At 52.2% G+C, this 17,055-nt stretch overlaps 1 protein-coding gene across 1 annotated transcript in view; it reads right to left on the bottom strand.

Moving 5' to 3' along the window:
* The window catches only part of LOC137305261 (collagen alpha-1(V) chain-like), a 522,869-nt gene that overhangs the window by 4,568 nt on the left and 501,246 nt on the right, over positions 1 to 17,055 (bottom strand). Inside the window, exons 61-66 of the mRNA XM_067974118.1 lie at positions 15,432 to 15,467; positions 13,308 to 13,361; positions 11,729 to 11,999; positions 6,366 to 6,478; positions 4,851 to 4,919; positions 2,488 to 2,721 (exon numbers count right to left, since the gene is read on the bottom strand). Of these exons, the coding sequence (XP_067830219.1) occupies positions 2,488 to 2,721; positions 4,851 to 4,919; positions 6,366 to 6,478; positions 11,729 to 11,999; positions 13,308 to 13,361; positions 15,432 to 15,467 (777 nt within the window). The remainder of the gene's footprint in view (positions 1 to 2,487; positions 2,722 to 4,850; positions 4,920 to 6,365; positions 6,479 to 11,728; positions 12,000 to 13,307; positions 13,362 to 15,431; positions 15,468 to 17,055) is intronic.

Raw genomic sequence — 17,055 nt, 5'->3', positions numbered from 1 at the left:
CACTGCCCACTTTCTGCGATGACCGTAGCCCAGCCCGATCCTCTCCTCCCCCAGTGCCCACTTTCTACGATGACTGTAGCCCAGCCCGATCCACTCCTCCCCCAGTGCCCACTTTCTACGATGACCGTAGCCCAGCCCGATCCTCTCCTCCCCCAGTGCCCACTTTCTGCGATGACCGTAGCCCAGCCCGATCCACTCCTCCCCCAGTGCCCACTTTCTACGATGACCGTAGCCCAGCCTGATCCTATCCTCCCCCACTGCCCACTTTCTACGATGACCGTAGCCCAGCCCGATCCACTCCTCCCCCAGTGCCCACTTTCTACGATGACCGTAGCCCAGCCCGATCCTATCCTCCCCCAGTGCCCACTTTCTGCGATGACCGTAGCCCAGCCCGATCCTCTCCTCCCCCAGTGCCCACTTTCTACGATGACCGTAGCCCAGCCCGATCCTCTCCTCCCCCAGTGCCCACTTTCTGCGATGACCATAGCCCAGCCCGATCCTATCCTCCCCCAGTGCCCACTTTCTACGATGACCATAGCCCAGCCCGATCCTCTCCTCCCTCAGTGCCCACTTTCTACGATGACCGTAGCCCAGCCCGATCCTCTCCTCCCTCAGTGCCCACTTTCTGCGATGACCGTAGCCCAGCCCGATCCTCTCCTCCCTCAGTGCCCACTTTCTACGATGACCGTAGCCCAGCCCGATCCTCTCCTCCCCCAGTGCCCACTTTCTACGATGACCGTAGCCCAGCCCGATCCTCTCCTCCCCCAGTGCCCACTTTCTGCGATGACCATAGCCCAGCCCGATCCTATCCTCCCCCAGTGCCCACTTTCTACGATGACCGTAGCCCAGCCCGATCCTCTCCTCCCTCAGTGCCCACTTTCTACGATGACCGTAGCCCAGCCCGATCCTCTCCTCCCCCAGTGCCCACTATCTACAATGACCGTAGCCCAGCCCGATCCTATCCTCCCTCAGTGCCCACTTTCTACGATGACCGTAGCCCAGCCCGATCCTCTCCTCCCTCAGTGCCCACTTTCTACGATGACCGTAGCCCAGCCCGATCCTATCCTCCCCCAGTGCCCACTTTCTGCGATGACCATAGCCCAGCCCGATTCTATCCTCCCCCAGTGCCCACTTTCTACGATGACCGTAGCCCAGCCCGATCCTATCCTCCCTCAGTGCCCACTTTCTACGATGACCGTAGCCCAGCCCGATCCTCTCCTCCCTCAGTGCCCACTTTCTACGATGACCGTAGCCCAGCCCGATCCTCTCCTCCCTCAGTGCCCACTTTCTGCGATGACCGTAGCCCAGCCCGATCCTCTCCTCCCCCAGTGCCCACTTTCTACGATGACCATAGCCCAGCCCGATCCTCTCCTCCCTCAGTGCCCACTTTCTACGATGACCGTAGCCCAGCCCGATCCACTCCTCCCTCAGTGCCCACACTTTCCAGCAGTGATTGACTGCATAGCGATCAGAAGGAAACCCCTGGCTCATTCGCCCTTTTGTAACCCAGGCCCCTGTGACGGGGAATCCAGTTTGGATTCGTGTCCATGGACCTTCTGCTCTTCATGTGTTAGACGGTGAAACCTTTCTACATTTCGCGGATATTCTGTACACATCATGTTGAGTGATCAGACTGCACGATGGGAGATCGGGGTCATCACCGAATACGTCCAGGTCAGGTACAGCACGGGTTAGATACAGAGTAAAGCTCCCTCTACACTGTCCCATCAAACACTCCCAGGGCAGGTGCAGCACGGGTTAGATACAGAGTAAAGCTCCCTCTACACTGTCCCATCAAACACTCCCAGGGCAGGTACAGCACGGGTTAGATACAGAGTAAAGCTCCCTCTACACTGTCCCATCAAACACTCCCAGGGCAGGTACAGCACGGGTTAGATACAGAGTAAAGCTCCCTCCACACTGTCCCATCAAACACTCCCAGGGCAGGTACAGCACGGGTTAGATACAGAGTAAAGCTCCCTCTACACTGTCCCATCAAACACTCCCAGGGCAGGTACAGCACGGGTTAGATACAGAGTAAAGCCCCCTCTACACTGTCCCATCAAACACTCTCAGGGCAGGTACAGCACGGGTTAGATACAGAGTAAAGCTCCCTCTACACTGTCCCATCAAACACTCCCAGGGCAGGTACAGCACGGGTTAGATACAGAGTAAAGATCCCTCTACACTGTCCCATCAAACACTCCCAGGGCAGGTACAGCACGGGTTAGATACAGAGTAAAGCTCCCTCTACACTGTCCCATCAAACACTCCCAGGGCAGGTACAGCACGGGTTAGATACAGAGTAAAGCTCCCTCTACACTGTCCCATCAAACACTCCCAGTGTCAGTTTGTTGGTGAAAACGGGACAGGTTCATTCCCTGGCCACGCACTCAATGCGGAACCTGCCCAAATTCATTTCACATTCCGTAACAATGTTCTACAGACAAACAGGAGAGCGTTACTCGGGAAAGAGCAGAGACTGACCGCACAGCCGTCCACAATGGCCTTGATGTAGGGGTTGTTGTCGAATGACATCTCCTCGTCGTTGGAGCCCAGGAAGCGCATGGCTTTGTCGTAGTTGTCGGCTGCCAGCTGGTACCAGGCGACTGAGCGGTGGCAGTGATAGGTGAAGTTTTGGCGGGCTGCCACGCTCAACAGTCGCAAGAAGGTCATCTGGACAACGCCGATGGGGTTACTGTCAGAGTCCACGTAGGAGAGCTGGAGGAGAGGGTGTGGGAAAGAAAGAACTTGGATTTACATCAAGCCTTTCACCACCTCAGGATGTCTCAAATCACTCGACTCCCTCAGTACTGCACTCCCTCAAACAATACAGGACTCCCTCAGTACTGTACTCCCTCAGACAATACAGGACTCCCTCAGTACTGCACTCCCTCAGACAATACAGGACTCCCTCAGTACTGCACTCCCTCAGACAATACAGGGCTCCCTCAGTACTGCACTCCCTCAGACAATACAGGACTCCCTCAGTACTGTACTCCCTCAGACAATACAGGACTCCCTCAGTACTGCACTCCCTCAGACAATACAGGACTCCCTCAGTACTGTACTCCCTCAGACAATACAGGACTCCCTCAGTACTGCACTCCCTCAAACAATACAGGACTCCCTCAGTACTGCACTCCCTCAGACAATACAGGACTCCCTCAGTACTGCACTCCCTCAGACAATACAGGACTCCCTCAGTACTGCACTCCCTCAGACAATACAGGACTCCCTCAGTACTGCACTCCCTCAGACAATACAGGACTCCCTCAGTACTGCACTCCCTCAGACAATACAGGACTCCCTCAGTACTGCACTCCCTCAGACAATACAGGACTCCCTCAGTACTGCACTCCCTCAGACAATACAGGACTCCCTCAGTACTACACTCCCTCAGACAATACAGGACTCCCTCAGTACTGTACTCCCTCAAACAATACAGGACTCCCTCAGTACTGTACTCCCTCAGACAATACAGGACTCCCTCAGTACTGTACTCCCTCAGACAATACAGGACTCCCTCAGTACTGCACTCCCTCAGACAATACAGGACTCCCTCAGTACTACACTCCCTCAGACAATACAGGACTCCCTCAGTACTACACTCCCTCAGACAATACAGGACTCCCTCAGTACTGTACTCCCTCAGACAATACAGGACTCCCTCAGTACTGTACTCCCTCAGACAATACAGGACTCCCTCAGTACTGTACTCCCTCAGACAATACAGGACTCCCTCAGTACTGCACTCCCTCAAACAATCCAGGACTCCCTCAAACAATATAAGACTCCCTCAGTACTGCACTCCCTCAGACAATACAGGACTCCCTCAGTACTGCACTCCCTCAAACAATACAGGACTCCCTCAGTACTGCACTCCCTCAAACAATACAGGACTCCCTCAGTACTGCACTCCCTCAGACAATACAGGACTCCCTCAGTACTGCACTCCCTCAAACAATACAGGACTCCCTCAGTACTGCACTCCCTCAGACAATACAGGACTCCCTCAGTACTGCACTCCCTCAAACAATACAGGACTCCCTCAGTACTGCACTCCCTCAAACAATACAGGACTCCCTCAGTACTGCACTCCCTCAAACAATACAGGACTCCCTCAGTACTGCACTCCCTCAGACAATACAGGACTCCCTCAGTACTGCACTCCCTCAAACAATACAGGACTCCCTCAGTACTGCACTCCCTCAGACAATACTGGACTCCCTCAGTACTGCACTCCCTCAGACAAAATAGGACTCCCTCAGCACTACACTCCCTCAGCACTACACTCCCTCAGCACTACACTCCCTCAGACCTGACTGTAATGTCAGCAATCCGGGGGTGAGGTTTGATCCCACGACCTCCTGACCCCGAGGTGAGAGTGCTGCTCGCCTATCAGAAGCCACACTTTCCAGGTAAATAGATTTGAAATTGAGGACAAACAAAATGAGGAAAATAAGTTCACCATTGAACGCGTCAGTTAGAAAATGAATGAAACTAACGTTAGATTGGAACAGGACCTCCGGGATCTGATTAAAGAGAGGAAATAATGGGGCCAATGGGGTAACAGGCTGGACCCAGGTCCGGGATTTAATATTCTGATTGATGTGTAAAATTGGGCCTTGGGTGTTCATCTTATGATTTTCTATGCTGCCGTCCTCTTGTCCTGATGATTAATTCATCCCCGTGGTTTGGTTGTCTTGATGTGACCTCTCCTACCTCACCCAGATGCCCATTACATACACACACATCACGCACACATATAAACATATCCACACATGTACATACACATACCACTGTGGCCCGGTCTCCCTCACCTGCCCCGCTTAGTTCCCATTCCTTACCTGTGCCCCTCGTTTGAACTCACTGAACCAGGCCCCAGGGTACTCGTTGTTCCACGAGGACATCTTCACCTGGAGATCACAATCAGAAAGTGAGGCAGTCTGATGGACTTTCAAAGTCTCAGTCAGAGTCAGAACCAACAGTACAAGTGTGAGGATTCCCCACCCAGTATTCCCCATGAACCACATGGTACCAGATTGTGGGTAAGAGAGCGAGAGAGAGAGAGGGAGAGAAAGAGAAAGAGTGAGAAAGAGAAAGTGTGTGTGTGTGTGTGTGTGTGTTGGTGTGTCTGTTTTCTGCGGGGGCATGTGCTTGTGTGTTGGTGTGAGTGGGTGTGTGTGTTGGTGTGTCTGTTTTCTGCGGGGGCATGTGCTTGTGTGTTGGTGTGTGTGGACGCGTGTGTCGGTGTGTGCATGTCCGCGTGTGTTGGCATGAGTGGACATGTGTGTTGGTGTGAGTGGGTGTGTGCGTTGGTGTGAGTGGGTGTGTGCGTTGGTGTGAGTGGGTGTGTGCGTTGGTGTGAGTGGGTGTGTGCGTTGGTGTGAGTGGGTGTGTGCGTTGGTGTGAGTGGGTGTGTGCGTTGGTGTGAGTGGGTGTGTGCGTTGGTGTGAGTGGGTGTGTGCGTTGGTGTGAGTGGGTGTGTGCGTTGGTGTGAGTGGGTGTGTGAATGTGCATGTGTGTTGGTGGGCATGTGCTTGTGTTGGTGGGCGTGGGCACGTTTGTGGGTGGGCATGTGTAGGCGTGTGTCTGGGTATGTGTTGGTGTACATGTGGACGTGTGTGTTTGCTGTGTGCTCGTGGGCGTGACTTGGTGTGTGTGTGCCTGCGCACCTGTGTGCGCGCATTCCTGTGTGCGTGTGTGTAAATATGTGTGTGTACATGAATGTATGTGTGTGTGTTCATGTGTGTGCGCACATGTGTGTTAATGTGTGTTTGAATACATGTGTGTGTTTACATGTGTGTGTGCATGTGCGTACCTGTATATATGTGTATGCTTTTGTGTGTGTTTGAGTACGTGTGTGCGCACGTGCATGTGCATATGCATTTTTAAAAACTCATTCATGGGATGTGGGCGTCGCTGGCGAGGCCGGCATTTATTGCCCATCCCTAATTGCCCTTGAGAAGGTGGTGGTGAGCCGCCTTCTTGAACCGCTGCAGTCCATGTGGTGAAGGTTCTCCCACAGTGCTGTTAGGTACAGAATTCCAGGATTTTGACCCATAATTTTGTGTACACATGTGTGTGTGTGTGTGTGTGTGTATACGCGTGTATGTGTGAGTGTGTGCATGTGCATGTGTAGGCGTACATGTGTGTGTACATGTATGTGTTTAAGTGTGTGCACGTGTATGTTTTTATATGTGTACATGTGCGTCTGTGTGTGTGTACGTGTATCTGTGTACGTGTGTGTGTGTACTTGTGGAGGTATGTGTATGTTTGTTTGTGTACGTGTGTTTGTGTACGTGTACGTGTGCGTGTGATGGACCGAGATTTGTCCAGGATGATGCAGAGTCTTCACTCACCCCTTGGGATTTCTTGTCTGGGAAGAGGCAGGTCTCTCCACCAGCTGTGAAGTTGCAGTAAACCCTGAAGGAATCGGCTGAGCAGCCCTGGTTCGGGTCAATCCAATATTCACCTGAGGGGAGGAGGAGGGAGAGAACACAGTGTAAAAACCACATCCAATTAAAGAACCCTGGAGACAGAAAAACCTGGAGACAATCACTGTGGACAGACCAGGCAGCCATTTTGCACACAGTAAGGTCCCACAAACAGCCACAGAAGACAAATGGTCAGTCAATCTGTTTTTGGTAGTGATGGTTAAGAATACAAGAAACAGGAGCAGGAGTAGCTCATACGGCCCCTCGAGCCTGCTCCGCTGTTCAATAAGATCATGATGTGGAGATGCCGGTGATGGACTGGGGTGGACAAATGTAAGGAGTCGCAAAACACCAGGTTATAGTCCAACAGCTTGTGCACTGCACCTGATGAAGGAGCAAAGCTCCGAAAGCTTGTGATTTCAAATAAAGCTGTTGGACTATAACCTGGTGTTGAGCGACTCCTTACAATAAGATCATGGCTGATCTTCAACCTCAACTCCACTTTCCCGCCCATTCCCCATATCCCTTGATTCCATTAGTGTCCAAAAATCTATCGATCTCAGTCTTGAAAATACTCAACGACTGAGCACCCACAGCCCTCTGGGGTAGAGAATTCCAAAGATTCACAACCCTCTGAGTGAAGAAACTTTTCCTCATCTCAGTCATAAATAGCTGACCCCTTATCCTGAGACTATGACCCCTAGTTCTGGATTCTCCAGCGGAAAACAGCCAGAGGAACCAGCCTCTCAGCAACGACCCTGTCACGCCCTCTAAGAATTTTATATCTTTCAATGAGATCACCTCTCATTCTTCTAAACTCCAGAGAGTATAGGCCCATTCTACTCAATCTCTCCTCATAGGACAACCCTCTCATCCCAGGAATCAATCTAGTGAACCTTCATTGAACTGCCTCTAAGGCAGGTATATCCGTCCTTAGGTAAGGACATGGGAACTGTACACAATACTCCAGGTGGTCTCGCCAGAGCCCTATATAATTGCAGCAAGACCTCCTTACTCTTATATTCCAACCCCCTTGCAATAAAGGCCAACATACCATTTGCCTTCCAAATTGCCTGCTGTGCCTTTGTGTTAACTTTCTGTGATTCATGTACAAGGACACCTAAATCCCTCTGAACACCAACATTTCTTAGTCTCTCACCTTTCAAAAAAATATTCTGCTTTTCTATTCTTCCTACCAAAGTGGATAATTTCACATTTCCACACATTATACTCCATCTGCTACCTTCTCGCCCATTCAATTAATCTGTCCATATTCCTTTGCAGACTCCTCACAGCTTACTCTCCCACCTAGCTTTGTATCATAAGCAAACTTGGATACATTACACTTGGTCCCCTCATCTAAGTCATTGATATACATTGCAAACAGCTGAGGCCCAAGCAGTGATCCTTGCGGTAACCCACTAATTGCAGCCTGCCAACCCAAAAGTGACCCGTTTATTTTTACTCTCCTTTTTTCTGTCCCTTTACCAATCCTCTATCCATGCTAATATATTACCTCCAATCCCATGGGCCCTAATCTTGTGTAACAATCTTTTATGTGGCACCTTATCGAATGCCTTTTGAAAATCTAAATATACTACATCTACTGGTTCCCCATTATCCACCCTGCTAGTTACACCCTCAAAAACTCTAATAGAATGTTCAAACACGATTTCCCTTTCATAAAACCATGTTGACTCTGCCTAATCATAATATGATTTTCTAAGTGCCCTGTAACTTCGTCCTTAGTAATAGATTCTAGCATTTTCCCTACGACTAATGTCAGGCTAACTGGCCTGTAGTTCCCTGTTTTCTCTCTCCCTCTTTTCTTGAATAGTGGGGTTACATTTGCTACTTTCCAATCCACGGGGAGCGTTTTAGAATCTAGGGAATTCTGGATGATCAAAACCAATGCATCCACTATCTCTACAGCCACCTCTTTTAAATCCCTAGGGTGTAGACTATCAGGTCTAGGGGATTTATCAGATTTTAGTCCCATTAATTTCTCCAGTACTTTTTCTTTACTAATATTAATTACTTTAAGTTCCTCACTCTCATTAGACCTTTGGTTCCTCACTATTTCTGGTATTTTTTTGTGTCTTCCACTGTGAAGACAGATACAAAATATTTGTTTAACGTCTCTGTCATTTCCTTATTCCCCATTATAATTTCTCCTGTCTCTGCCTCTAAGGGACCCACGTTTACTTTCGCTGCTCTCTTCCTTTTTACATACTTGTAGAAGCTCTTTACAATCTGTTTTTATATTTCTTGCTACTTTACTCTCATATTAAACTTTCTCCCTCTTTATCAATTTCTTGGTCATCCTTTGCTGATTTCTAAAACCCTCCCAATCCTCAGGCAACATTGTAAGCACCTTCTTTTAATCTAATACTATCCTTAACTTCTCTAGTCAGCCACGGTTGGATCACTTTTCTGTGGAGTTTTTATTCCTCAAGGGAATGTATATTCGTTGAGAATTATGAATTATTTCTTTAAATGTTCACCATTGCTTATCCACCGTCAGTGGTTTGAGCCCATAATCCAGGCTGGCACTTTAAGTGCTTTCCCGAGGGATCGCCAATGTGACCTCAACAGTAAAAGGCAGATGCTATCAGGTTACCCTCATCACTAGGATCAGAGCACTTCACTCTCAATGAGGGCCAGATCCAGCTCAGCTCCAACTGAGGCAAGGAGTCCCAGAGTCCACGAGTCCCAGAGTCCACGCGTCCACGAGTCAATGGGGTAGATCTTGACTTTGTGCGACAGCGTAAAGCGGGTGATAGCGGATTGGCAGCCCGTTTTATATCACTCCCGATGTTTATTTCCGTTGATTCCAAAGTCAAAATCTATCCCAATGAGTTCTGATTACAGGCAGTCCTGAGACTAACCCAACCGAGGCAATAAGTCCCAGAGTCCGTGAGTCCCAGAGTCCGTGAGTCCCAGTCTCCGTGTGTCCCAGAGTCCGTGTGTCCCAGAGTCCGTGAGTCCCAGAGTCCGTGAGTTCCAGAGTCCGTGTGTCCCAGAGTCCGTGAGTCCCAGAGTCCGTGAGTCCCAGTCTCCGTGAGTCCCAGTCTCCGTGAGTCCCAGTCTCCGTGAGTCCCAGTCTCCGTGAGTCCCAGAGTCCATGAGTCCCAGTCTCCGTGAGTCCCAGTCTCCGTGAGTCCCAGTCTCCGTGAGTCCCAGTCTCCGTGAGTCCCAGTCTCCGTGAGTCCCAGAGTCCATGAGTCCCAGTCTCCGTGAGTCCCAGTCTCCGTGAGTCCCAGTCTCCGTGAGTCCCAGAGTCCGTGAGTCCCAGTCTCCGTGAGTCCCAGTCTCCACGAGTCCCAGTCTCCGTGAGTCCCAGAGTCCGTGAGTCCCAGTCTCCGTGAGTCCCAGAGTCTGCGTGTCCCAGAGTCCGTGAGTCCCAGTCTCCGTGAGTCCGTGAGTCCCAGAGTCCGTGAGTCTCAGAGTCCGTGAGTCCCAGAGTCTGCGTGTCCCAGAGTCCGTGAGTCCCAGTCTCCGTGAGTCCCAGTCTCCGTGAGTCCGTGAGTCCTAGAGTCCGTGAGTCCCAGTCTCCACGAGTCCCAGTCTCCGTGAGTCCGTGAGTCCCAGTCTCCGTGAGTCCCAGAGTCTGCGTGTCCCAGAGTCCGTGAGTCCCAGAGTCCGTGAGTCCCAGAGTCCGTGAGTCCCAGTCTCCGTGAGTCCCAGTCTCCGTGAGTCCGTGAGTCCCAGTCTCCGTGAGTCCGTGAGTCCCAGTCTCCGTGAGTCCGTGAGTCCCAATCTCCGTGAGTCCCAGAGTCTGCGTGTCCCAGAGTCCGTGAGTCCCAGTCTCCACGAGTCCCAGTCTCCACGAGTCCCAGTCTCCGTGAGTCCCAGTCTCCGTGAGTCCCAGAGTCCGTGAGTCCCAGAGTCCGTGTGTCCCAGTCTCCGTGAGTCCCAGTCTCCGTGAGTCCCAGAGTCCGTGTGTCCCAGTCTCCGTGAGTCCCAGTCTCCGTGAGTCCCAGTCTCCGTGAGTCCCAGAGTCCGTGTGTCCCAGTCTCCGTGAGTCCCAGTCTCCGTGAGTCCCAGAGTCCGTGTGTCCCAGTCTCCGTGAGTCCCAGTCTCCGTGAGTCCCAGTCTCCGTGAGTCCCAGTCTCCGTGAGTCCCAGATTCCGTGAGTCCCAGAGTCCGTGAGTCCCAGTCTCCGTGAGTCCCAGTCTCCGTGAGTCCCAGAGTCCGTGAGTCCCAGTCTCCGTGAGTCCCAGTCTCCGTGAGTCCCAGTCTCCGTGAGTCCCAGAGTCCGTGAGTCCCAGTCTCCGTGAGTCCCAGTCTCCGTGAGTCCCAGAGTCCGTGAGTCCCAGTCTCCGTGAGTCCCAGTCTCCGTGAGTCCCAGTCTCCGTGAGTCCCAGTCTCCGTGAGTCCCAGAGTCCGTGAGTCCCAGTCTCCGTGAGTCCCAGTCTCCGTGAGTCCCAGAGTCCGTGAGTCCCAGTCTCCGTGAGTCCCAGTCTCCGTGAGTCCGTGAGTCCCAGTCTCCGTGAGTCCCAGTCTCCGTGAGTCCCAGTCTCCGTGAGTCCCAGAGTCCGTGAGTCCCAGAGTCCGTGAGTCCCAGAGTCTGCGTGTCCCAGTCTCCGTGAGTCCCAGAGTATGTGTGTCCCAGAGTCCGTGAGTCCCAGTCTCCGTGAGTCCCAGTCTCCGTGAGTCCCAGTCTCCGTGAGTCCCAGAGTATGTGAGTCCCAGAGTCCGTGAGTCCCAGAGTCTGCGTGTCCCAGAGTCTGCGTGTCCCAGTCTCCGTGAGTCCCAGTCTCCACGAGTCCCAGTCTCCGTGAGTCCCAGTCTCCACGAGTCCCAGTCTCCACGAGTCCCAGTCTCCGTGAGTCCCAGAGTATGTGAGTCCCAGAGTCCGTGAGTCCCAGAGTCTGCGTGTCCCAGAGTATGTGTGTCCCAGTCTCCGTGAGTCCCAGTCTCCACGAGTCCCAGTCTCCACGAGTCCCAGTCTCCACGAGTCCCAGTCTCCGTGAGTCCCAGTCTCCACGAGTCCCAGTCTCCACGAGTCCCAGTCTCCACGAGTCCCGGTCTCCGTGAGTCCCAGTCTCCACGAGTCCCAGTCTCCGTGAGTCCCAGTCTCCGTGAGTCCCAGTCTCCGTGAGTCCCAGTCTCCGTGAGTCCCAGTCTCCGTGAGTCCTAAGACTCTCAGTCACCCACTGCCTGTGATTCCCAGGGACGGAAGTGTGAACTTGGTGGAGTGGCTGTGCTGTCCCACCGCCTTCCGTTTCAGGCCGGGTGAACCTGCCCAACAGGACAGTGAGATTTATTATTTCACGGGTACTCACCATCCTTGTAGTCTTCATGGCAGAGCTGCAGGTCCCTGCAGGTACGGGCTGGATTTTCCTTTGTTCCGATGGGGTGTTTCATCTGCTCGATCTCCACTTTCAGCGAGTTCAGGGATCCGAATATCTCCTCCATTCCATCGGCATAGTCGAGAATCTGGTCTCCCATCATCAGCTCGTCCGACATGATCTGGCTTCCATCGATGGGCACCGATCGCTTGCTCTTCTTGCGCCTCTGGATGGGCAGTGGTTGAATGACTTCGCCTGAGGGACCCTGAGGAAGACGAGACGGTGAAGAGATAGCGACGTGGGCGGCAGGTGACAATTGGTGGGCGGACTTGTCCCCTCGAAACCCTGAGGAGATGCCCAGAGCATCGATAGCACGAGAGGGATCTGAGAGTTAATCAGCGACCCGGCACTCCCAGCACAGATCCTCGCTCGAAGGCAGCCCTCTGTCTTTGGTACCCGATACTTTTAACTGTGCCACCCTAACCCCCTGCCCTCCTCCTTGAATCCTTTGCCCAACAGGGGACAACTTTCTTAGATCCAAGTTCTCCAGACCACTGTCAAGCTCTCCACCGCCCCCCAATCATGCTACGAACCAGAGAGACAAGTCCCGGGGCGGATGATCTTTCCGCATAACTCAGCCTTCTAACTTCGGGGAACAGCCTCATATCCATCCACTGGACCCCAATAATTCTACCTCTTTCCTGTAATACGGAGACAAAAATTCGCTTCCTCTACACTGTCCCATCAAACACTCCCAGGGCAGGTACAGCACGGGTTAGATACAGAGTAAAGCTCCCTCTACACTGTCCCATCAAACACTCCCAGGGCAGGTACAGCACGGGTTAGATACAGAGTAAAGCTCCCTCTACACTGTCCCATCAAACATTCCCAGGGCAGGTACAGCACGGGTTAGATACAGAGTAAAGCTCCCTCTACACTGTCCCATCAAACGCTCCCAGGGCAGGTACAGCACGGGTTAGATACAGAGTAAAGCTCCCTCTACACTGTCCCATCAAACGCTCCCAGGGCAGGTACAGCACGGGTTAGATACAGAGTAAAGCTCCCTCTACACTGTCCCAGTTGAGTTTGTGCAGCATTCTTAATTGCGCTAGTGAAATATCTATTTTTAGAATCAGCCGTCTTTGTGGCATCTCTGAGTGAGTTGCTGGTCTCTGGAAGGAGATTTTCATCAGATCATTCTGGGCTGGATTTGAACCCAGAGCCGTGAACTGAAACGACAGTGTCTCACCCACTGTACCAGCCTGCCCCAATCTCACTTCTATACAGGAAAGGCTGTCTGGAAACTGTAGATTTCTGCTCTTTGTCCTCACCGGAGGTAGGTGGGCAGCCCCGGACGAGGTGGGAATGGATAATTGGAGAGTACGACACAGCGGAGAAAAGTGGCCATCCTGACGTCTACCTTTGCACCAGGAGACGGTCCGACCCATCGGAGACTACGCCTCTCCCCAGATTCTCTCAGCTGGGTCAAACCTCATCGCAACAGCTATCTACTACGGCACTGTCTTCATGTGTAGGAGTGAAAGGGCAGAGAACGTAAGAAAGTCCGACTTACAGGAATACCAGGAGGACCAGGAACACCTCGCTCGCCTTTTGGACCAGCATTACCCTGTATAAATCAGAGGGAGAGAAGACACATTTAAACATAACAGCAACAACTTGCATTTATATAGCCCCTTTAATGCAGTAAAACGTCCCAAGACGCCACACAGGAGTGATTATCAAACAAAATTTGACACCGAGCCACATAAGGAGATATTAGGACAGGTGACCAAAAGCTTGGTCAAACTGGTAGGTTTGAAAGGGCGTCTTAAAGGAGGAGAGAGAGGCGGAGAGGTTTAGGGAGGGAATTCCAGAGCTTAGGGCCCATGTAGCTGAAGGCACGGCCGCCAATGGTGCAGCGATTAAAATCAGGGATGCACAAGAGGCCAGAATTGGAGGAGTGCAGAGATCTTGGAGAAAACAAAGGCAAGAGATGGAGGAGGAGAACAGTGGGTCACTCTCCCTTTAATAAGCGCTCCCTTGGTCGTACAATACTGCTCTTCAACGTTGGGGCTGAGGTGCTGTCATAGTTGGAACATTTTGGTCAACACTTGCACCTGAAGTGCCTCTGCTCCCCATTTCAACGAACGTGTGAACCCGGGTGAATGAGTTTCACACAAACACGTTACAAGTATCGTTTAGTCGAGCGCCCGCCCCTCAGAAACTGACAGAACCAGGACCAGGGCGTCCTCCCGATCTCCCGGCGTAACCCCGGTGGAAAGCCCTGAGAAAACGGCGAGGGATCGGGAGAACCCTCCTGCAGGAACTGGACGCCAAGACGCTCCGGCATCATCGGAAACCTCATTCCCGAGTCTCGGCACCGAGATTCCTCTGCAGAGTGATTCGTGCGGCAGCGTGCCTGAGCACGAGTGAAACTCATCTCAACGAGCGGTGAGAGAGTCCCGTGTCGATTACCTCCCAAAACTCACCCTCACCCAGACCCAGGCTGTGGTCACGCCCACTGCTCTTGCACGGATAAAAAGGGGGACATCGCAGTGTAACTCAGCAGGGACGGTTCCCATCTGGCTCCCGAGCAGATGAAAACCAGGCAGTTTGAGAACCCTTCCCCTCTCTTCCTCTCCCCTGCCTCGCCCGCACCACCCACAAAGGCCAGCCTCACGCAGCTGCGAGTTCACGGTATAACTCCAATCCCTGCTCAAAGTGACATGTGAGCCTCCCGCGAACGTTGAAGCTTTGGATGGATTCTTCTGAATGTGAGGGGAGAGTGGAGCCAATGAATTTATTGGGCGAATACATCCATATGAGACACAAGAGGGAAGCCTGAATGAGCAAAAGGCCATTCGGCTACTTTCTCCAATAGATCATGTACAATTCGCACATCATGGGCTCCCCCCAGCCTGCTTAATACTCCAAGCGAGGTGAGTGACAGCAGTTAACTTTGGTGAAAACTCCGGGGCAACAGTCTTAACATTAGAAACAACACTGCCCAATCTCGGCAAGCCGCAATCCACAGATCACATTCCCATGGCCCCTGAATGAACTGGAACCATTGTGATCATGAAAGACTTGCATTGATATAGCGCCTTTCACGACCTCAGGACGTCTCAAAGCGCTTTACAGCCAATGAAGTACTTCTGAAGTGTGATCACTGTTGTAATGTTGGAAATGCGGCAGCCAATTTGTGCACAGCAAGATCCCATTAACAGCAATGAGGTGATGACCATGTGTTTTAGATGTTGGTTGAGGGATAAATATTGGCCAGGACACTGGGGAGAACTCCCCTGCTCTTCTTCGAAATAGTGTCATGGGATCTTTTACGAACACCTGAGAGGGGAGACGGGGCCTCGGTTTAACGTCTCACCCGAAAGACGGCACCTTTGACAGTGCAGCACCTCCCTCAGTACTTTACTGAAGTGATCTATCGAGTACACGATCGTCTCCATCTACACTTCTCACTACAAACCCTCAGTCTCGTTCACCCATCTCTTTTTTTTCAAAGAGCTTCATTGACGCAATATCAACTGATTGCTTCTCCTGGGAGTCCAGTATTCCGTGGAGGGAAACATTCTTCCCCAAACAAGAAACTCTCCTTTTCCGTTTGCGTCCTCTAGATCTGCGATCGCGTTTTGCTTTCAACAACTGGCTCAGGATGTAACTGTGAAGAGGGTCGACTCACCATAGAACCTTTCGAACCTTTCGGACCAGCGGGACCCTGGAAGAGGAGGAGAGAAAAGGAACACAAAGTGAGGGAGACTGCAGTGAAAGTTTGAGTGCCTGCCCGTCAGCAAAGTCCCGCACTTTAAAGGGCGCAGCAGCACCAACTGAAGGAACTCCAATATGGACCATTGCATCGTGGATGACATCACCACGTGTACCTAGGTTTAGAAATACTGACGCCTCTGTATCAGCAGGTAGGAGACAACCTCCATGTTTCTTGTCAAGTTTGTGCTTCTCCAGGTAGAAACTTTCACAAAGAGGTGAAGGGATATCGGTGCAGGGGAACGAAACACACTTCCATTTCGTGTACCCGCGGCAGGTTCTCCTGTTCCTGTGGATATTGGATCACCTGGGCACAGGGAATGTCGGGGAATCGGGCAGGCTCCCTTGTGGACATGAACTCTCTGTCCAATGTCCCTGTACTCAAGGCTCCCGGGCAAACCGACAGCCTCGGAGGCAGGAACAGGACAATCGACCGCTCGTGTCAGTATCAAACACTCCCAGGGCAGGAACAGCATAGATTAGAGACAGAGTAAAGCTCCCTCTACACTGTCCCATCAAACACTCCCAGGGCAGGAACAGCACGGGTTAGATACAGAGTAAAGCTCCCTCTACACTGTCCTGTCAAACGCGCCCAGGGCAGGTATAGCGCAGGTCAGAGACAGAGTAAAGCTCCCTCTACACTGTCTCATCAAACACTCCCAGGGCAGGTACAGCACGGGTTAGATACAGAGTGAAGCTCCCTCTACACTGTCCCATCAAACACTCCCAGGGCAGGTACAGCACGGGTTAGATACAGAGTGAAGCTCCCTCCACACTGTCCCATCAAACACTCCCAGGGCAGGTACAGCACGGGTTAGATACAGAGTAAAGCTCCCTCTACACTGTCCCATCAAACACTCCCAGGGCAGGTACAGCACGGGTTAGATACAGAGTAAAGCTCCCTCTACACTGTCCCATCAAACACTCCCAGGGCAGGTACAGCACGGGTTAGATACAGCGTAAAGCTCCCTCTACACTGTCCCATCAAACACTCCCAGGGCAGGTACAGCACGGGTTAGATACAGAGTAAAGCTCCCTCTACACTGTCCCATCAAACACTCCCAGGGCAGGTACAGCACGGGTTAGATACAGCGTAAAGCTCGCTCTACACTGTCCCATCAAACACTCCCAGGGCAGGTACAGCACGGGTTAGATACAGAGTAAAGCTCCCTCTACACTGTCCCATCAAACACTCCCAGGGCAGGTACAGCATGGGTTAGATACAGAGTAAAGCTCCCTCTACACTGTCCCATCAAACACTCCCAGGGCAGGTACAGCACGGGTTAGATACAGAGTAAAGCTCCCTCTACACTGTCCCATCAAACACTCCCAGGGCAGGTACAGGGTTAGATGCAGAGTAAAGCTCCCTCTACACTGTCTCAACAATGTGCCCCAGCCCCAATTTTAGAAGAGTGCCCCCTCCAGCAGCAGAGAGGCGTTTTCCCATTTCCCACGGCAACCATCCAATATCCCCTCTGACTGAGGTTGCCAGCTGGTACCTAAAGTATCAGCAGTTTGATCCTGGGGACCCAGGCCCACTG

This window comes from Heptranchias perlo, chromosome 39 (genome assembly GCF_035084215.1).
Source record: "Heptranchias perlo isolate sHepPer1 chromosome 39, sHepPer1.hap1, whole genome shotgun sequence".
Lineage (NCBI taxonomy): Eukaryota > Metazoa > Chordata > Chondrichthyes > Hexanchiformes > Hexanchidae > Heptranchias > Heptranchias perlo.
Note: the sequence above shows the minus strand (reverse complement) of the source record. Positions and strands in the feature narration are given on the sequence as shown.